The 21,881-nt window shown below is 41.1% G+C and overlaps 2 protein-coding genes across 2 annotated transcripts in view; one reads left to right on the top strand and one right to left on the bottom strand.

The window, feature by feature from the left end:
• Positions 1-21,881, top strand: part of Xkrx (XK related X-linked) — a 67,290-nt gene that overhangs the window by 15,176 nt on the left and 30,233 nt on the right. The window lies entirely within an intron of this gene.
• Arl13a (ADP ribosylation factor like GTPase 13A) lies at positions 1,060-13,880 on the bottom strand. Its single transcript, XM_040744379.1, has 10 exons — positions 13,746-13,880; positions 11,562-11,634; positions 11,140-11,210; positions 5,959-6,211; positions 4,882-4,987; positions 4,219-4,406; positions 3,352-3,526; positions 3,084-3,264; positions 1,654-1,740; positions 1,060-1,476 (listed from the first exon to the last, which is right to left on the bottom strand). Exons 2-10 carry the CDS (start codon positions 11,618-11,620, stop codon positions 1,460-1,462), a joined length of 1,137 nt encoding a protein of 378 aa, XP_040600313.1. The 5' UTR covers positions 11,621-11,634; positions 13,746-13,880; the 3' UTR covers positions 1,060-1,459.

The following is a 21,881-nucleotide window of genomic DNA, read 5'->3' as shown; positions in this document are numbered from 1 at the left end:
TTTTTATTTTGCTAAGGGTTTATCTTTGGAATACATTGGTAAGATTCAAGGGGGGTGTAGGAACTATCCTCTAGACATTGTGGGGCTGCACAGTCTAATTTTTTACACCGGTGCAGGAATCCAAACTTAGGTTCCCATGTTTGATCATCAAGTACTCTTATCTGATGAGTCGTCCTTATAGCTCCAGTGGACTTGGACTTGAATTTAAAAACTGGTTCTGATAGCCAGGTGGTGGTGGTGCACATCTTTGATGCCAGCACTTGGGAGGCAGAGGCAGCCTGGTCTACAGAGTGTGTCCCAGGATGGCCAGGACTACAGAGAAACCATGTCTTGAAAAACAACAAAACAAACAAGCTAACAAAAAAAAACCAAAACTGGTTCTGCTGTCTCCTAGTGGGTGCCTAGGGATAAATTAGCTAACCTCTCTGAACATCAGTTTCTGTCTCTGTGAGATAAAGATGAAAGGCAATAATATATATAAAGCAGTAAGCCCAGCATCTGACTAAGTGGGAATGCTCAATCAACTATACCTGCTATCACTGTTGGAGCACTTATTTATGGCCATTAATGAAATTTTCCTCACATAGGCATGGATACACTTCAGCATTATTTCCTGGCTATAGCTTTCTTTCTAGAGGGAGTTGGAGAAAGACGTGTGGATCTTTTTGGCCCAAGTTAGCTTTAGCTAGGCAGATTTGGATTCCATTCCTTGATCTGCTTTTTACAGTGTCCTTATTTGGGAAGTGATGCCAGGTATAATACCTGCCTAGGAAGGTTGCAAGTATGACAATAGATTGGAAGAACTTAGAAGTGTGCTGGATATACAGAAAGCACTCAATACATGGGGCCAATGATGAAGGCGATAACAACAATAACAGTAAGGGACCACTACCATCCCAAGCACATCACATTGTGAGTGCAGTGATACACACACGTCTAAAGAGGCAGCAGTTGCTGTTTTGAAAGGCTAGCAAAGCAATGAGGCTTCCCAGGCAATCGCTATGTATTGAAAACAGACCTGTTTTGGGAGGTATGACAAAAAAACCCAAAACAGTTGAGTAGAGCATCATCCTTATTTATTTTGCCAGTCCCTTTATACCTGAGAACCTTCCAGAGAAATGTGTGATTTTTAAAGTAACCCTGTTCTTCTAAGGCTCAGTTTCAGTTGTTCCCAACGTGTTGTCTGTAAGCTGTGTCAGGAGCATCATAGTACATGTGGGAAGTCTCTGTTCTTCTTTGGTGAGGTGGACAACACCTAACTTCCTACTGGGTACCGCGCTGGTGTGGAGAAACAATGGTTCTCAGGGATGTGATGTTAGAATAGGTGAACTTGTACGTGGGCTGGAGAGGCATTATCCAATAAAATTCAAAGACTGAGTGTTCCTGCTGGTTCTGGAGATGTGCCCATTTACTGAAAGGTGGTAGAGGTAACGATTCTTTTGCTGTCCCTCCGTTTTCTTTAGTAGTCTGTTAAGTCTAATCAGGGAAAGAAAACAGCCAGTTTTGCAAATGAAGCCAAGTACAAGGTTTCTATTCTTTCCCAGACTACTTTGGGTAGGAGGGTGCTGGCCAGTTTCCAAGGCACCCTATGGGACACCCACCCTCCGTCCTAGCCTCAAACATTCTTTGACTGTTTCTTTAAGGAGTACTAACCGCAGGAACGGAAGGCTTTGCCACATGGATCTTCCAGTAACATTTCTTCAGTGTCCCAGGCATCTTTTCTCTTTTTTGGCCTACGAGCTGAGGTTATAGAAATGAAAATGAGTTTTGATTATGGATAAAGATTTAGGGGCAGTTTTTGACATCTATTCTATTTTCTACTAGATTCCTTCTTTCATCCTCACCCCTTATCCCAAGACCTGTACCCATTTTCTCCTTAGTGGCTTTGGCCAAGAGCATGTCCCACGGGTATGCATTACAACTTAGTCTGAGGTGGCATGATTATTGTCAGTTGCCAGTCAATATATGTCAAGAGGTGGAAAAGTTCCCATGTTAGTAAATGGAAGTCATCATTAACATCAAAATTTTTCTGTATAATATATGTATATATGTTTTTGTGTACATGTGTATGAGGAGGTCAGGGGTTGACTCTTCATGCTTTTTTTTTCTTTTTGAGACAGGGTTTCTCACTGAACCTAGATCTCACTGATGGACTAGGCTGGGTAGCCAATGTGTTCCAGATACTCCTTTCTCTACCTGTCACACCAGGCTAGAGTTACAAGTGTATGCCCACAAGCCCAGCTTTTACATTGGTGCAGGGGATCCAAACTCGGGTCTTCACACTGGCATGGAAGGCACATTCATCGCTGAGTCATCTCCTCAGTGCACCATCATTAGCAATATTAATGTCTCCATAGTGTGGATGCATCCTAATTTATTTAGTCATCCCTGTCATTGGTCATTTTTCATTGTTTCCAACATTTAGCTCTTGTACTGGATGTTATAATTGGAATACTTTTTAGTATTCTTTTGTGTACTTCAGTAATTATCTTTGTAGACAGATAAGAAATGTGACTATTAGTTTAAAGGGCTACCACATTTTTAAGTTCTTTCTAAAAGATTTATTTACTATGTATGAGTCTTTAGCCTGCGTGTATATCTGTGCACCACATTTATGCCTGTGAAAGCCAGAAAAAGGAATAGGATCCCCTGGGACTGGAGTTACAGATGATTGCGAGCCACCATGTGATTGCCAGGAGCCAGACCTGGGTCCTCTGCAAGAGGAACAAGTGATCTTAACCAGTGGGCCATCGCTCTAGCTCCATTTTCAAAGTTCTTAATATATTGAGAAAAGGAGAGGAAGAGAGAGACAGACAATATACCCTACATAAAGGTTATGCCAATCTGCCCTTCCACCATTGGCAAACATAACCTTGAAGTTATTGCTATAGCCATCCAAAGATCTTGTGTCAAGTAATGCAGGGGTACCATGCTGGCCTATCGGAAGATGATCTTCAAGCTTTGACCATACTTCTCTTAACAATAAACCAGAGTGTGAAAAGTGAGTTTCATTCTCAAAATAGGAATGCTGTTGTAGAAAATATAAAGGAAGGCCTATATAACTTTCTTCTATAGCCAATTACCTTTGAAAAGATTGTCGTCAATAGATGGAACTGGAGTCTGTGCATCATAACATTTAGTGTTGCAAGCCTTAGTGATACCTTGAGCTCCAATCTTCCGAGAACATTCACCTTCCTCTATGATGACGTCCAGAGCAAATGTTACTGACATATTCTTTTTGGGCCTCATTCGCAGACCATCTTTCTGTATGCCAAGAAGAGGGAAATTGCCAATTAGTTCTCAAGAGTTCATTTACTGACCATGGGCAATAGCGTTTCAAATGCCATTTACCTGTAGGATTGGCTTTAGGGGTCTAGCATCCAGTGAGCGCTGTATTAAATGTCTTGTTTCAAAATGCTGTCTTTTCTCAAAATGTCTTTGCTCAGCATGCTGTCTGTGCTCCAGGTGTTGTCTTTTCTCAAAATGCTGCCTGTTGTCTTTGAGCATTCCCATTCTGTTAGATAAGCTGAGTTTGAAAGAACAAATCAGTATCAGAAATAATACTTCCAGATTGTTCTTCTTTTGGTTCTGGGTACTCATTTCAGGGCCTTCCATGAGTGAGGTGAATGCTCTGCCTCTGAGCTGTCCTAAGCTTTTGTTATTCAATGCAGCTGCTATGCTATCATTTCCATAGGCCTTTGGTCAGTGACAGTGACAACAGAGCAAGAGGACGTTTAGGCCTTATGTCCTCAAAACCACCCTGATCATGCCCTGTTTTATCTTTTCAACATTTCTGTTATTCCCTACCATCCAGGATTAGGCAGATTAGACAGCTGGAGGCTGAGAATCTGGAGCAACTATGTAACATTCACCTTTAGAATATTGTCAGTAGACTCCTTAAGGGGTGCATGTTCCCTCTTCTGCGTGGCAAATCAGGGAACAGAAGCCCTATTTTGGAGAAACCCTAATACTGATAGCTTGGCCCTATGTTTATTTTTTAAACCTATATGCCACTCATGCCACTAAAATGACGCTAAAGCTGTTCCAGTACCGGTAGTGTACCTAGCAATGTTGATGGACACTGCCATAACCCCACTTGGGCCATCAGATTCTGAAGGACTTGCTGTCCAAAATTGAAGTACCTCTCAGAATTCATGGGTCATGTAGAAAATTGACTCACTTTTATTATCAGTAAATCTAATGAAAGCAGCTCAGTACCTGTCTGATGAGCATCTTTCTCCACAGCCTCTGATGTTCTTCGAGGTTGAGATGCTCATACTGGGTGTTTGTTGTCGAGTACACAGCTCATCATATTGATCCCCAATAACAGATAATAGCCAGCGTAGCCCTATAACTATTGGCTGTTGGTGCCTCTTTGGGAGGTTTTTCATGGTTGAACATGGCTCCTGCAAAAAAGAGAAAAGAAGGCCTCAAACCTGGATCCCTGGACCTTTGGGTTCTAAAGGCCCGATCACTGCCATTTAAATGGCAGAGGTAAATGTGCTGTGCCTGAATAGGTTCTCAACTTCCAAAGAGTCACTCAGCAGTCACATCTGGGAGAGTAGACGAAGAGCATAAAAGCTGAGGCCCTTTAATAAAACGACTATAGTGTCTTCATTGTGTAACCTCAAACAAGCCACTGAGACCTTCTGGCCATTTAGCTTTCTAACTTATAAAATGGGGATATTAAAATCTTACAGAACTGCTTTGAAGGCAGAGTGAAATATTTGTTGTCATTGTCAAGTTAGAAATAATCACGGCAGATGTTGCCTGTCAGGGAAGGGAACTTTGCCCCCAAGCCAGTATATGGGGCTGATGACAGACAGGGCCCTGGTTATATTATCCAGGGCTAGAGGAGGAGAAGGAAATGCTGACACTTACCACTCTGCACATGGACTTAGTCTCATTCACTATCCTTTCCAGAAGTAGATATTCAATGATATCACAAGGCAGGAGGGCATCCTTCTTGTCTTGTTTGTTTGCCAGTCTAGAGCAGGGTATATAAAAGAGCATAAAAGACAAGAAGGGTGAAACCAAGATAGAGTCAAAGGGAAGGGAAAGCCCGGCATGGTGGTATACCTCTATAGTCTCAGTACTTGGGAATTTAGGCCAGCCTGGCCTACACAGTGAGACTCTGTCTCCGAAAACAACAGAAAACAAAACATAAACAAACAAACAAAAGAAAGTATCTAGGGGAATACTAACTGTAGTATAACTGCTGCATGTCCAGGAATTGGGCTTAAATATAAAGCCAAGGAGATCCGCTAGAAACTTTCTAGCCAACTTTCAACCGAGGAAAAAATAGTGCAAATTATTTGAATCCAAGATAATTCCCAGAGCTCCTTTCCCACTTCCTCTGTATCACGTCTCAAACTTTAATTACAATCGCTATTTGGGATGTGACCAGGTGTGGAGTTTTACATCTCCAAAACTCTTTATACTCTAGTTGGGTTGCTAATGAGGAATGAGAATGGCAAAAAGGGGAGATGGGAGTGGTGAGGTATGGCAGGCTCCTGGAAGTATCTCCCTGAAATGAGGACCAGTTAAAGAAGTCTTGAGCAGCCAACTGAGAGAGAAAGGCATTGGAACCTTACATCATAAGAATAGGGTTTGCTGTCTGCCATAACCAAGCTTCAGGTCAGAGACTCAAACCATAAAAGAGCAAATTTATGAAAAGTCTTCAAGAAGAGGCCAGGGTTGGCATGGGAGCACTAGATAACATTTCTCATAATGAAGATTCGGGATTCGTTTGTACAGTTAGGTATCATGTCCGACATGACAGTGTGTAGCAGAAAGTGGCTCTTGAAAACAGTGACCACTGAACTAGACCTTTCTGCCTCATTAAGCCCAAAGAGATCTAGCTCCCTGTGACAAAAGGAGCGCCCAGCCCTTAATCTTGATACCTTTTCCAAGGCACAAATTGGTCAAGGGAAGTAGGATGCAAAGGTAGAAGCTTACATTAAGATGGGCTTCCCTGATACCCTTTTATCAAACATCAGGCGTGTTAAGACGATCTTCACTTCCTGTATTCGTGACATGTCACTAGAATCCACGACGAAAACAAGCCCGTGTGTCTCAGCATAGTAGTTTGGCCATTTTTCTCGGCCTTTTAGGTCTCCATTCAGGTCATAGACAGATACTTGATAATCATCCAGTAGAAGTGTAATCTGTGTTGGTTTCACTTGGCTGTGGTGTATCTTGCTAGGAATTACTGCGAACAGAAGGAGGGGGAAAAGCGACCACCATGTGGCAAAATGGAGTTAGATAGGACTGTTCATCCTCTTGCAGAGCCTGCTCTCAGAAACTCTACTGTAGTAGCCAGCTGCCCTGCTCAGGGTCATCATGCAACTTTCTAGATCTTTTTGTTGTCATTGCCCTAATTAGCCTGGGACTCACTCTGTAGACCAGGCCATCCTTGGCCTCAGAGAGCCATCCACCTCTGCCTCCCAAGTGCCGGAATTAGAGGTGTGCGCCACCATTGCCTGACAAAATGCATCCTTCTAAATCGCCGCTTTTTCTGTGCTGCCTTCCCTGACTTTATGACTTCAGTGAATAAATTGAATGGTGGCCACCTTGGACCTGGTTCCTACCCACGTCCCCTCACCCTATATGTCTCTCTTTTCCTGGGCCTTCACAAACTGCCATTCTTTTCACAATTCTGTGGTTGGCTCATGCCTGCTTTTATAAAATATCCATTCAGATCTTGTTTATTGTAGAAAAATTTCCCTCACACCAACCTTAGTCTGTATAAAGTGCTTTACCCCGGTCTTTAGCATTGTTATAACACATATTAGAGTCAAAACTTCTAGTGTTTACTTAACTGAGTTATAAACTGCAATAGGAAGGTGAACTCTTTTTGGATCCCTTATGTTCAGGAAGCTGAGCACAGGCGCTGGCACACAGGTGCTCAATAAATGTTTGATGAATGAATGCTAGTTCGTTTCTTTGTATTTCACATGCATTGGTGTTTTGCCTGCATGTAAGTCTGTATGAGGGTGTTGGATCTCCTAGTACTGGAGTTACAGACAGTTGTGAGATGCCATGCGGGTGCTGGGAATTGAACCCAGGTCCTCTGGAAGAACAACTAGTTCTCGTCGCCTCTGGGACATCCCTCTAGCCCTAGTTCTTCCTCATTTGCAGTTCCTTCAAGACCCAGCCACCACATTCTTCAGGAAGCCTTCTCTGACCTGCCAGCCTCTCACTGTCCCCTTTCAGCACATTGATGAAGTAGTCATTAACCTATTTTTGTGCTTGTCCATTGCCTTACAGTAGGGGTTCAGCAAGTGCTTACAATGTCTATTATTATGACATTGTAATAATAATGAGGACATGAAGTATCTCTTGTGTGTCTCTCCTAAGAAACCATGACAGATGTGGGCACATTTCCCATGTGAAAGCTTTGCCCAGAACATAATATCCTGTAAGGAACTAACCCCTGATAGAAATGTATTTTACAACATCAGTCTTTATATACTTGACACTTTGTTGAACTGATCATTATGGTCTAAGTTTCTGCTCACATTATTAGTTAATAACTTCATATGTTCTTAACACTAGGAGTACTCAGACTAGAATCAGTAATTTCTTATTTGTAGTAGTAGATATATCTGTAACATTTTTCATAGGGTTGCCAAAACAAATCCGTAGGCCAAATTACTAATCTTTCAGATTTTTGGAAATACTTGTTTATATGCACTTATGAATAGACACATATTTCTGCATGTGTTTATAATATGGCAACTATACTTCAACATGGTTTTATAACATTTCTTTTTTTCATGTTTTCTGCCTTTTAATTATAGCTTTCAGAAAGCATATACATTTTAGTCACTACTTTGATATGATACTTACTATCGAAATTACACTACTTGAAAACATATACATAGAATTATACAGACTTACCAAGTTGTACTTGTGTATTTAGGAATATATATTATATATATGATATATGCATATATGCATATACACACATATGTGTATATAATAGCAATAAATGAAAAAATAGGCCATGAATTTGAAAGAGAGCAAAGAAGGGTATACTGAAGGGTTTGGAGGAAAGAAAATGAGAGAGGGAATGATGTAATTATATTATAACCTCAAAAAATAACCAAAGTAAAAAGAAGAGTGAATAGGTTAAAACTCCAAAAGATAATTTTAAAATGTTATTTTCTGTGTCTCAGGGCATCTACTATTTTTTCCTGTCAGAATTTAGCCATTCCCCTGTTTTGTTTTCGTTTTTTTACTTAAAACTAATTTCTTCAATAGTTCAGTCTGTTTCTGATGACACTAGATACTAGACACTACAAGAAGTAGTTCCTTGTAAATTTGCATTTATCCTACTTTCTCTTAATTTATAAATACTCTGAGGGCAATTTGCAACACTCATTCATCTCTATATTCCTGGTTGAGTGTTTCATGAAATACGGTTTGGAAGTAGTGTGCTTCAGAGTTTCATGGATGTGCTTATTAATCCCTACCCTGGACCAAATAACTCAAATCTCAGGATCTCTAAGCTTGGGATGGAAGCATCCCTACCATTTGTAACAAAGTGGCTATGGGTAGCATGATCCTGATGTGATTCTTCCATACTTTAAAGCTTGCAAATCATTGTTCCTGAGAGCTATGAGACTTGGGTGTGGTTGTGTCTCAGCGTCACCTGCTAAGAATGAGGTGCACGGGCCCTCACTAAACTCAAACATGGGAGCTTCCTGATGCTGGGTTAAGAGCTGTCTGGGCTTCCCATGTGACTTTGATCACTGCTTCATTGTCCTCTAACTTTACCTTCCCAGACTTCCACAAACCTGTAGTGCTACTGTTCATTCTTTGAGATTTGGATTACGTAGCTCTTGGGTTGGGCTTGGACAAGTGGTTCATCAGTTAATAGCACTTGCCCCTCTTCTAGATGGACTTGGGTTCCTGTACCCTCACGGCAGCTCAAACCTGTCTGTGGTTTCAGTTCCAGACTATCTAATCCCCTCTTCAGGCCTTTGTGGGCACGGCATGCCATGTACATGGTACACATACATACATGTGGGTAAAACACACATACATATAAAGTAAATAAGTTTTTAAAGTATCCAGGTGATTGGAATGTATAGTCAGATTTGACAGTCATAGATCTCAGTGTTCTTATGTAGGGCATCTGTCTTCATTCATGCTCGACTTTCTTGTCTCATGTGACCATGCCATGCAAAACAATTTTAGTGAGTGGTGTCATCAATAATGATGACTTACATGCCAAACTGTTTTGTAGCTGGTATCTTTAATAGGTCATACAGGTTACTACTATCTGTAGACTGGAATTTCTTTCCTAGACAATTAGCTGTTTATGGCATTCATCTTTGGAAAACACAGGAACAGGAGATGTGAGCTATTCAATTTAGATACAGAGAAACCTTTAAGTGGGCCTGCAGGAACAGAGGTGACCCGAGACATTCTTCAGAATGTGACATCAGTGCCTATTCGAATATCTCTGTGAATGAAGTCACTACCATAAACCAATGCATTTATGAGGCAGCCCCAAGTTATTCACTGAGCACAAGGCAAGTTATGCAGCAACAAACTACATCCACTCTGCTCCAGGAGTCAGAATGGAAAACAGCCACTCGTCTCAGATGAATAGCTTGTGGCTAATTGCAGATGAGTGCTTGGCACAGTTGAGCGGCTATGAGAAACACCTCGGGAGTTCTCACGTTGTGGGTTCCCAGGCCCCACCCAGACCAAATGGGAATCCAGGGCTGAGGCAGCTGGAGCTCTAGTAAACTATCCCCATTCTTGTCAGTAATCTTGTGACTTGTCCTGCCTGGTTCTTTGACTTTCCTGTCCTGTCTGCCTCTCAGTATTGGGAGAGGCAAGGAGTCAAGTGTACTGCATACAAGAGGGTTATGTGAGGCTGAAGTGTTGGTTAAAATGCACTTGGAAGTTCTGTTGGGGTTGAGGGAGAAGTTCTGGAAAGGCAACATGTAGTCTTGGGGGAATGGTGGTGAACTTTCATTCCAGGAGTAATAATTGAAGATATCGACACCATAGACTCAGATAGAGAAAGAGTCATTTCTTCTCCCGGAGTTCCTGAGTTAGGGGTGGATTTGAAATTGTGCAAGGATCTTGGGATATGTGCATGCTAGAGGGTGTGAGCAAGGACTATGGTGCAGGGGATAAAGGAGGGCTTTCTTGTGGCCAGGTTATGGATTGAGGGGCTTGGTTAAGTAGATGACAGAGGAGTTAATGCAGGAAATGAAGCCTTGTGAAGCACAGTGGTGTGGCAGAGGACTGGCAAAGCATTTACTTCCGTTGTATCAGAGTACTATGTGTGAAGAATTTGGAAATGAAGTTGGAGGAGAAGTCAGAGGCACAAACAGTAGGACAACATAGAGCAATACTGAGCAGGGGGGTGTCATGATTAGATTTGTGCATCTAATCATGACAAGTACTAATAACCAGATCAATCAGAGTTCACTATTGTTGAAGGAAACTGAAAAAACTCCAAGTAGACCATGGGCGCAGGTGTCAGGGTAACCCTTTCTTATACTTTGCTGAGGGTTGCCAGGTTATATAAAACTCAACCATGTCATCACACTCCTATATTAATTCAATAAACATTGATGGTGGGCCAGACTCTGTGTTGACCATGGATTGATTAACGGGTAGTTGGGGGCCTCACAACAATTATAGCAGCTTCCTTCAATGCTATGTGACTGCTTCTGGAAATGTCCAGGGACTGGGGATGTACTATATTTGAAGGGACATTTCTCAAGCTCTAACTTTCAGTATCTACTGTCACGGAGGTTTGTGTTACTACATTTCTTTCTTACTCTACCCATGTCTCTTTTCTAGACCAAATTACACACGAATTAAGCTCTGAAACTAGACAGCATTTCAAACACACTATGCTTCAAAATTGACTACAATGTTTTACATAGCTTAAGCTCATTCATATTGACATCATGTGAGGACTTTCAATGAGGATATCTTATAAAGGGAGCAGGTGAAAGACAGTGTATAAACAGCTTATTAATACCTAATGAGGAGACTGAGATATTTATCTTTAGAAGAGAGAAACTGAGGGTCAGGAAGTAAGGCTAAGGTGAAATGAATATTTCCAGAAGACCCACACCAGAAACTAATGGTCTTAGTTCTCACATCTTTGAAAGGCCTCCATAAGATGACTTTTGCCTGAGTTTTCCAAGCCAATGACAATGATAGTTACATTCCTGGAAGAGGAAAAGGAAAATTAGTGAAAACAATGAACCTCTTAATGTTTAGACTAAAGAATGCTATTTGTTCTCAGTGTTTGAAACTTTGCTTGCAACTCATGTGTCATAAAAAGCCCTATGACAGTAGCAGGAGTGGTGTGGCAACCCCTCCCACATCCTCCAAAGATGCTTTCCCTCCATGACACCTGTTTATAGGATGGTCATCCTCTCTCAACTCTGCTCCCACTCTTGTACTTGCTGTCTAATTATTTCCCAAATGTGTCATGGTCATTTTTCCCTTGTAAGACTTTAGGCAGACACTTGAGAAATAATTCCAAATTGGGTGTAGAAAAGTAGCTGTAAAGTTACCTTTGTTTTACTTCTGTGACCTTTTGACGAGACCAGCAGGCAGTCAAAAGTCGGAACATGCTTCAGCTTGATTCTTAAGTATTAAGGGACAAAAAGAAATGACAAATCACATCAATTTTGAATGCCATCAGTTTTTCATTAGGCAGATGCTGATAAACAGAAAGTCTGTGACTGTTAGAATTTCACCGCATCATTCAGCCCACCCTAACTTTTAAATGCCATAGAGGAGAGGCTGGCTATCCTGAGACCCAATGACAGCTTTGTGATAATATGTAGCTTCATCCAAAATAGAGTGACTTGTCACTAAAGCAACCCAACTCACAGACACAATCAGATGAACTCTATCCCTTTAGCTATATAGGTTGTTCCTACTAGGAATATCTTTTTGCATTCTAGAGGAACCAGCTTAGTATGAAGAACCATTGGAAGGCCTGTTTTAAGTAACTTCTCTATTGGGTTTGGCTCTTTTGTTGCCTCAGCTTCAAAAGTAGAGGTGTTGGTGACCCATTTTTCATAGTTTTATCCATTTCCTAGGATCTGTAAGGGACCTCAGACATCACCTATAGTAGACTAATAGATATTAAACAGCAATCCAGGTGCCCCACTGTCAAAAATTGCAAGGGAGTTAAATATGTTTCTCAGTTGAGTTTAATGTGCATCCTGGTTTGGAAGTGGTTGCCTAAATCAAAGATAATTTAGGCAGTTGCTTTGAGGTTCCATGTTGTAGCTTGTATGAATACTTAAGTTTTTTGAGATAGATCTTACTTCATAGCTCTGGCTGGCTTGGTACTTGCTACATAGACCAGGATAGCCTTGAACTCACAGAGATCAGCCTGCCTCTGCCTTCCTTATGCTTAGATTAAAGGCATGTGCCACTACTCCTGACTTCGTTCCTTTTTATGACATCATATTTTATTCATTCACTCATTCACTAATGGATAGTTGGATTGATATTTAGGCTCAGAGATAACGCTGGCTATAAACATGTGTGTAAATGTGGGTATGTGTTCATTTCTTTTGGGTATATTCCTAGGAGTAATTTCTGTGCTATATACTGCATCTGTGTTGAAGCATTCAAAGAACTGCCGGATTGTTTTGTAAAGTGGTCATAACATTTCACACTGACACCAGGAAATGCTAGAGAGTTCTGTTTCCTCCACACATGGAACAAAACGTATTGCTGTCCTGGTGTTCATAGCTATTCTAGTAAGCATGAAATGAGATCTCATTATGATTTTGACTTACATTTCTCTAATAGTTTACTTTGTTGATATCAGCATTGTAGGAAGAGCCAATGGGGTTAAGGAAAGATGTCGTATGGGCCTTGCCACAATGTTTGTTGAGCAGTTTGCATGCCAGTTATTAGTGAATGAAACGGTTAGCATTGTTCTGCACAGTCATCCAGTCATCCATCCCCTGTTTTGGAGCGTTGTTATTTTCAGAGACTCACATCTTATAGCTTGTGTTAGAGTACAGTTCACTGTTTAGGAAATTGGCTTCCCTAAAGATCTACTGGAGAATGGCTTTGCATCAGACAAAAAGAAGTCATATATATGGCCTGTGAGCGGAAACCAACCTTCCTCTAGTCTTGCTCATGAATCCAGAAAGACATGGAGCCTGAAAGGACAGAGCCTAGTTGTCTTGATTCCATGATAGCTATTTCCCTTTGAGACAAGGTGGGTAATATCTCCAGGTCAAATTCTCTTTTAGTGCATTTATTAGTGCATATTAATTGTACAAAATAATGAGTTTAATCAGTATACTTTAGAATATGTAAATAATGTACTTTAAATTATACTCAGGCACCATGACACTTTCATCTCTTCCCCTCATCATTAATATCCCTTCTACTTTCGTGTAATAAAAGCATCTGGATGCCATTCATGTATCTTAATCATTTGCAGCGCTTCTTAGCTCCATCTTAGTCTGCGTTTGTTCAAATTGATACCACACAAGTTCTTCCTTTCAGAGATGAGAAGGGTAGGTGGGATGACCAGAATTCAAACCTAGGCAGCATGGCTTCAAAGTATTGAATTGAACAGGCAGTGTGTGAGAGACGCCAGCCATCAGATGATTGTGGACGCTGTTATGCCCAGTGCCACTACTAGATAGCCTGGAGTGAAATCACCTGAAGTTGAGCCTATAAGCTCCCAGAAAGTGAAGATAGCTATGTATTTGGCTTACCTTGAGGTGGTTAATTATTTCTCTGATAACAAGTTGAGTTTGGGACTGAAAAATGTTAGCTGTGTTGAGTTTCAGAATGATTTGTTGAGAATTTTAGCCTTCTGGATAGATTAACACAGCCCAGCTGTCCACTTAAAGGGTAGGCAATGTTCTAACAATGGTTTGTCAAGGTTCTAGCATATCTATGGTAACCACTTCCTAGTTCTTGGCAACCAAATATATCCCCTTTCCTTGTGTGATTACAGATAATTGCTAAATGAATTTTTATTTGTTACAGATTTTATTTCTTTTTTAAAGTACATATAGCATTCACTGGTCTTATTTAAGTGCTGCATTCATATTAACTCTTTTAATCCTTATAGCAACATGACAAAAAAGGACTGCCACTCTTACTGTTAAGAGATGAGGCTCACAGAGAGCTTAGGTAGATTGGCAAAGGCTTTCCAGCCAGTGGTAAGGCTAAAACAAACCTAGGCAGTGTGCCTTCAGACTCTGGGTATTAATTAGGTTAGGTATTAGGTTTGGTATTGCAGACTGTGTGAGATGCAAGGTTCTAGAGAGGCTGCCTCTGCTCTGGGTCTCTGTATTTCTTCTGTACATACATTTCCATATTTAATCTTCTTTGGTGTGCTGGATACTTTTTAAAAATGATTTATTTAATTTTATGTACATTGGTGTGAGGGTTTCAGTTCTCCTGGAATTGGAATTACAGATAGTTGTGTTCTGCTTTATGGGTGATGAGAATTGAACCCAAGGCCTCTGGAAGATCAGCCTGTGCTCTTAACCACTGAACCATCTCTCCAGCCCTGTGCTGGATAGTTTTATATCAGTTTGACACAAACTAGAGTCATCTGAAAGGAGGGACCTTCAATTGAGAAAATGCCTCCATAAGATCCAATTGTAGGACATTTTCTTAGTTAGTTGTTGATGTGAATGGACCCAGTCCACTGTGGGTGGGTCCATCCCTGGGCTGGTGGTCCTGGGTTCTATAAGGAAACAGGCTGAGCAAGTCATGAGCATCAAGCCAGTAAGAAGCACTCCTCTATGGCCTCTGCATCACCTCCTGCCTTGAAGTTCCTGCCCCGTTTGAGATCCTATTCTGACTTTCTTCAATGATGAATGATCACTGATGTGGAAATATAGGCCAAATAAAGCCTTTCCTCCTCAAGTTGTTTTGTTCATGTTGTTTGATCACCCCTGAGAGCTAGGGGTCTATTGCTTGGTGGTTTTGAACTAAAGATTTATGGTTCTAGCCACTTAGGCTTGAGGCTGTGATGGTTTGAATAAGAAATATCCTTGACAGTACCACAGCTAGACACCACAAGCTAGCAAATAACAACCCCCAGTACTAGGAATGGGTGGGTTACTTCTTTTTGAGTTGTTGGTCCTTGTGGTCCCATAGATCTCCACATATTACAGGCTATTGCAAGAACTCTATAATTTGATCATAAGACTCTTTTGCTGGGACTGGAGAGATGGCTCAATGGTTAAAGTCACTTGCTGTTCTTATGGAGGACCTAGGTTTAGCCCCAAGTATTAACTTGGTGACTCACAATCATTTGTAACTGCAGTTCCAGGTGATCTAACACCGTCTTCTGGCCTCCCTGGGTAGCAGGCCTATATATGCAAGCAAAACACTTATAAAAAAATCTTTAATAGTAAAGATGCCACATACGTGAGTGATAAAATATGGAGAAATCAAGCTGCTCTGGAAACTTCATCCTTACTAGATAGCTTTCATAATACTTGAAGATGCTATGTATGCTACTGGAGGAGAAAAGTAATCATCAGTCTTATATAGCTGCAAACCCTATGAACAATGATGACTGTTCTGGCAAGATCTATCTACTGGTACAATAATGGTGCAAATATTATGGGAGTATCCAATCACTCTCTGATTGGATTTCAGGTCCAGGCCCAGGAGATGGGACCTATACTTGGCACCATTATCAGGGCCAAGAACCTTTTCTAGATGGGCCACAGGCTCTATGGAAGAACCAACTATCATTAGTTTGTTAAAAGGGCATAGTATGAAAGCAACTCTTAGTGGCCTTCATCAAAGAATATTCTTCTTACAGAAGACGGTAGTTAATACAGAAAACCACAAACTGGTCAACTCGAAGAGAACAAGAAACTGCAGAGCGCTCAGCTCTAAATGTGACATCTGTAACATACTCCTCCCTCCAAGACCCAGCAATACTCATGGAAGAGTGTGTGGAAAGATTGTAAGAGCCAGAGGCAGTAAATGACTACAGGGAAACAACCTTTACCGAACACCACAGGGAAGTTGCATGTACAAACTCACAGCCATTTTGACAGCATGCACTGATCTGTGCTATCTCAAGTCAGACAAAATCCCAGCATGGAGTGGAAGAGTTTGTTTACTGCCAGAAGAATCTTCTGATAACCAAAATAGATTCTACTAAATTATCAAGGTATAGATTTAAAATAATTTAAAGAAATAGCCCCCTAGTAACTCATGTATTTTCAACAGTTGCTCGCATTGTTTGGGGAGGTTATGGAACCTTTAGAGGTGGAGACTTCCTGGGAGGGGAGTATTTCCTGGGGATAGGCTTTGAAGGCTTATAGCCACATCCACCTACCGTTCTCTCTCTGCTTTGTATGTGTGGAAGAATATGCGGTCTCTCTGCTTTCTGCTCCTGCTGTCATGCTGTTCCCTGCTATTATGCAGTCTTTCCCTCAGGAACCATTAGCTAAAGCAAACCCTTTCTTCTTTAAGTTGCTTTTAGTTGTGGTATTTTATCACAGCAACAGAAAATTGATACAGGAAGTTATTGCTCTGGGCTTTCGATACCAGTGGACCTGGAAAATAGCAGCTATTGTAATCATTTGATTGTAGCAGCAGTTGGTGGCATCAGACCGTAGCAAGCGCGGCAGCAACAGCTGGCACTTTTATGTTATAGCTTTTATACAGGCTTCAGGTGCTGGGCTCCTCAGTCTTACGGTGACAAGTGTTACAGCTATTAGACCTAGAGTGTCAGGGTCTCCAAGCCATTGACAGCTTCAAGTTTTACGGCTCTCCATAGCTCTCATCTTCTCTATCGCTTCCATTCCCCATTACCGATACTGTGGCCATGCTCGGCAGCTCTTCATCTGCCATGTAGTTTCTACCACTCCTCTGTTGGCTGCTGCTAGCAGGGCATTGGCTTTTGCCACCTTCACTGCTGGCGCTGCCTTCCTTACTTTGTGTTATCAGCACAGCTAGTTTATTAATGATAAAGGTCAAAAGGGGATCTACAAGACGTCTTTTAATTTGGTCTAAATGCTGCAACACAGCATAAGAGGGTGTCTCCCAGATAGGTCATGAAGTGAACCAAACAGCTTTTTTATACAGTCAGAAATGGGCGTGACTGTAACAAAGATTCTATACCCAATAATAGCAGCTCCTCATTCAAATGAAGGTATGTGCATGTACCAATCATAACATGGTCCCTCAAGCAAATGAGAGATAGCATTTGCACTAATCAAAGCAGTTCCTGATGCAAATGAAGGCTTTTATTTGCACAGATCATGGCATAGTTCCTTGCATTCCTTCCATGCAAATGAGGGAACACTCTTGCAGCAATCACAGTAGTCATCCAAATAAAGATCTGTGTCTGTCCTATCATGGCAGGGTCTTTCATGAGAATGGAGGATCGAATTTATATCCATCACAATAGTCCCTGCTATACATGAAGTTGTTTACATGAATCATGGAACAGTTCCATATGTGTATAAGTCACAGTGCCTTATGTAAATGAAGGCCTTTATCATACCAATCATGGTATCCCATGCAAATGGAGAATTCAGTTTGTCCCAATCGTGGCATATATTTCCTTGATATCAGAAAATGTTGAACAGGGCTGGGTGTAGTGTTGTATGCCTTTAATCCCAGCACATGGGAGGCAGAAGAAGGCAAATCCATGAATTTGAGGGCAACCTGGTCTACATAGTGAGAGCCAAGAAAGCCAGGGCAAGAATTGTATATGAGACCCTGTCTCAAAAACTTGTTGAACATTTTTATATATTTATTGGTCATTTGTACTTCTTTTGAGAACTGTCTATTTCGTTCATTTGCCTATTATTTGTTATTTTGGTGGGTAATAATTTTTAGTTCTTTATTCCGAATATTTATTCCCTCAGATGAATACAAATTGGTAATACAGAATGAATTATGAAGTTAAAATAAATATGAAATAAAGGGACAGGGGAAGAGAAAAAAGAAAGAAGCAAGGCCAAGATAGAGAAGGTCTGTAAGACGGCTTGGTGGGTAATGTACCTGCTGCCAAGCCTGAGAACCTAAGTTCAAGCCCCAGAACCCACGTGGTAGAAGGAGAGAACCTACTGTGGCATGCTTTTGTCCCCCTACCCTCCTCCCAAAATGTAATTTAAAAGAAGAAACTGGAAGAGGGGGAGAAGGAATTATGGGAGACAGACGTGTTGAGGAGGACACTGGGAGAACACTGCCCATAGAACCAATAGGCAGGGCTCATAGGGGCTCATAGAGACTAAAGCTGCAATCATGGAACCTGCATGGGACTCTGCTAGGTCCTGTGCATATATGTTGTGGTTGTTTAACTTGGGGGTTTGTGGGACTCCTGACATTGGGAGTGGGGGTATCTCTAACTCTTTTTTTCTGCTCTTGGGACCATTTTCCTCCTACTAGGTTTCCTGGCTCATCTATGACGTAAGGGTTTGTGTCTGGTCTCATTGTATCTTTTTGTGCCATGTTTGTTGATGTCCTTGGGAGGCCTGATCTTTTCTGAAGTGAAATGGAGGAGCAGTGGATCTGGGAAAGAGGGAAGGAGGAACTGAGAGGAGTGGAGGGAGGGGTTGCTGCTGTCAGCATGTAGTGCATGAGAGAAGAAGACATGAGAAGAAAAGAAGAAAAATAGCATGAGGAAGAGGGAAACATGAAAAATTGTTTAAAAGTCCACTTAGAAAATAAGGATAAGTATGTGAATAAACCAGATAGATGTAAGAAGAGTGATAAAAATAAAAATTGAGAAAAATTCAACTTGTGGAGGATTTATTTTGTCTCACAGATTCAGGAAATTCGGTCTGTCATGATGAGAAAAGCATCAGTGCCTTGCGTCGTATTGGCAGACAGAAACAGATGGTGATAAATAGGGATGCTCCTTAGGCTTTGTACCCCACCTGTATTTTTCGGTCTTGGGTGAGCCCCCTCTTGTCTGTCAAGGCTCCAGAAAATCCTCCACAGTCATTCCTGGCTTTAGTACTCCAGGATGCAAAAAGCAATGCAGTGGATTTATTTTCTAGCTCTGTTGTGCCATGCAACAGATGTCACTGTCAGACCAAATCACTCCACCATATTTAAAGCTTGTGACAACCACAGGTATTTGTTGTGGCTAGGACTGTCAACCTGTTGTTTGCTACAAAGGTTGCCTGATTTACCTTGTGCTAAAGAAGTGCTGGAATTGGAGCTGTGTGCTATTTCCACTTTGCTCTTAATCGCCTTTTTCTTTCTCCCTGCGTTTTAGCTGTTTGATGTCCTCTTTCTGGAGTCTGTATGTTTTTCCTGTCTTTATGTCCCTGATAACATCTCCTTTGTTATCCAGACTCTTCTCATTCATGGAATCAAATGGAGGAAGCACCTCATTTTCCTCTTTCACACAAGGAAAATACTTTATTATGTTTCTTCGTAAGCATTCATGATATATTTGTATGGACTATAAAGATAATAAATATCCACAAACCCAAGCATTATGGTGGATTCAAGATAGACATGATTTCAAAATCATAATGATCTTTGCATCTTTTCTCATGGCTTGCCCAGCAGCTGATTGTTTCATGCAAATGATCACAAAATCTGAGCATATTAAACTCAGATTTTTATTTTCCATCTTTCATGCATGCTCATAAAATAAATTCAGCATGTAAACACATATACAGGCATGTGCCATTAATTCATTTTCCTGCTCATTCATTACAGTGGATTCACTATAGTCTAGCTAAGAAACATTTGAAACACAAAGTCAGCTGACGTCAATCTACTTTACTCTCTGTAATGAATATAAACTTATATTTATAGTAGTCTCAGAATTTATTAAAATGGTTTTACTAATATAGGCAACTAGTGTGAAGATTGTGAAATGTTCTTTGAAAGGTTATAAAATGTAGCAAATTTCTAATTTACCATCTTACCTTAGGACTAGACACTTGAACCATTTTAAGAATTGCATTTTGGAGTCAGATATGTTGATTCATGTAGGTGATTGTAGCACTCAGGAGGCTCAGTGTTCAAGTCCAATCTTGGTTACATAGCTGGACCGTGTCTCAAAAAGAGAGAGGGAAAGAAAATAAAAAAGAATTCTACTGTAATCCCATTGTGCTGGCTAGTTTTATGTCAACTTGACACAAACTAGAGTCATTTGGGAAGAGGGGTTCTTAATGAAGAAAATGCCTCCATAAGGTAGGGGTCTTCTAGGCAAGTCTGCTGAGCATTTTCTACATGAATGATGGATGTGGGAGAGTCCATCCCACAGTAGACTGCCACCCCTGGGTAGGTGGTCCTGGGTTCTATAAGAATGCAGGCTGAGCAAAGCATGGGGAGCAAGCCAGTGAGCAGCATTCCTCCATGGCTTCTTCTTCAACTCCTGCCTCCAGATTTGTGTCTGGAGTTCCTGCTCTGACTTCCTTCAATGATGTGATGTGATATGGAAGTGTAAGCTGATATAAACCCTTTCCTCTCCAAGTTGCTTTGATCATGGTCTTCATCATAGCAATAGAATAATAACCAAGACACTCACCCACACAGGAGGCTGAGATCAAAGGTGTAGGACTTTGAGCCCCCAGCTTGGGCAAAATAGTGAGACCCTGCCTCAAAAAGAAAAATATTACCCTGTTGTTCTATATTTACAGAATTTAAATGTGTTTTTAGAGAGTTTTTTTTTCTTTTTTCTTTTTTTCTTTTTTTTTTTTTTTGGTTTTTACGAGACAAGGTTTCTCTGTATTGTTTTGGAGGCTGTCGGTCCAGCCTGGCCTCAAACTCACAGAGATCCGCCTGCCTCTGCCTCCCGAGTGCTGGGATTAAAGGCGTGCGCCACCACCACCTGGCTTTAGAGAGTTGTTTTTTTTTAAAAAAAGCTTTTATTTTATTTTTAAGTGTGTGTGTGTGTGTGTGTGTGTGTGTGTGTGTGTGTGTGTGTGTTGTGCTGGGAATGGAACTTGGGTCAGTTGCAAAAGCAGCACAAAATTAAGCCATTTAACCCTTGGAGAGATGTTTTAGTGTTCTAATTATTACATTGCACATCAGTATACTATCATGGTCTGCTTGTATCAACATTTTTACATGGGAATATTTTGGTCATTAATTTTTAAACGTTTTTCAGCTCCACAGTCTTTCCCCCCTTTTCTTCCTCTTTTCCTTTTTTCTTGTGTAATGTGGTGTGTATGTGTGTGTGAGTGTGTGTGTGAGTGTGTGTGTGTGAGTGTGTGAGTATGTGTGTGAGTGAGTGTGTGTGTGAGTGTGTGTGAGTGTGTGTGTGAGTGTGTGAGTATGTGTGTGAGTGAGTGTGTGTGTGAGTGTGTGTGAGTGTGAGTGTGTGAGTGTGTGTGTGAGTGTGTGTGTGAGTGTGTGTGTGTGAGTATGTGTGTGAGTGAGTGTGTGTGTGTGTGTGTGTGTGTATGTGAGTGAGCCGATCTCAGATGCTGGGTGTTGTTCCTCAGATGCCATCCACCTTATTTCTTGAGGTCTCTCACTATGTCTGGAACTCATTGATTAGGCTGGCTAGCCAGGAAGCCCCACAGAACCTCCAGTCTCTGACTCCTCAGCGTTGGGTTTCAGGAGCATCACCATCACAACTGTCTTTCACGTGTGTTCTGGAATTGAAATCAAGTCCTCTTGTGTAGAAGCAATTTGTTAACTAAGTGGCTGGCCCCGGCCCCTCTTTTCTTTTGGAACACCAATTATATGGCTGTTATTTCTTTTATTTGTTGTTCCACAGGACAGAATATTATTTATTTAATTATATAATGGTAGGTGTTTCTTTTTTAGTCTCCATTCGTATTCAGATTTGGTAATTTCTATTGATTTGTTGCAAGTTCAGTGATTTATTCATCTATAGACAATTAAATGAGTTTTACATTCTTATATTTTTAATTGTAAAATTTCTG

The sequence above is a fragment of the Mesocricetus auratus genome, unplaced genomic scaffold (genome assembly GCF_017639785.1).
Source record: "Mesocricetus auratus isolate SY011 unplaced genomic scaffold, BCM_Maur_2.0 Super-Scaffold_100003, whole genome shotgun sequence".
Classification (NCBI taxonomy): domain Eukaryota; kingdom Metazoa; phylum Chordata; class Mammalia; order Rodentia; family Cricetidae; genus Mesocricetus; species Mesocricetus auratus.
Note: the sequence above shows the minus strand (reverse complement) of the source record. Positions and strands in the feature narration are given on the sequence as shown.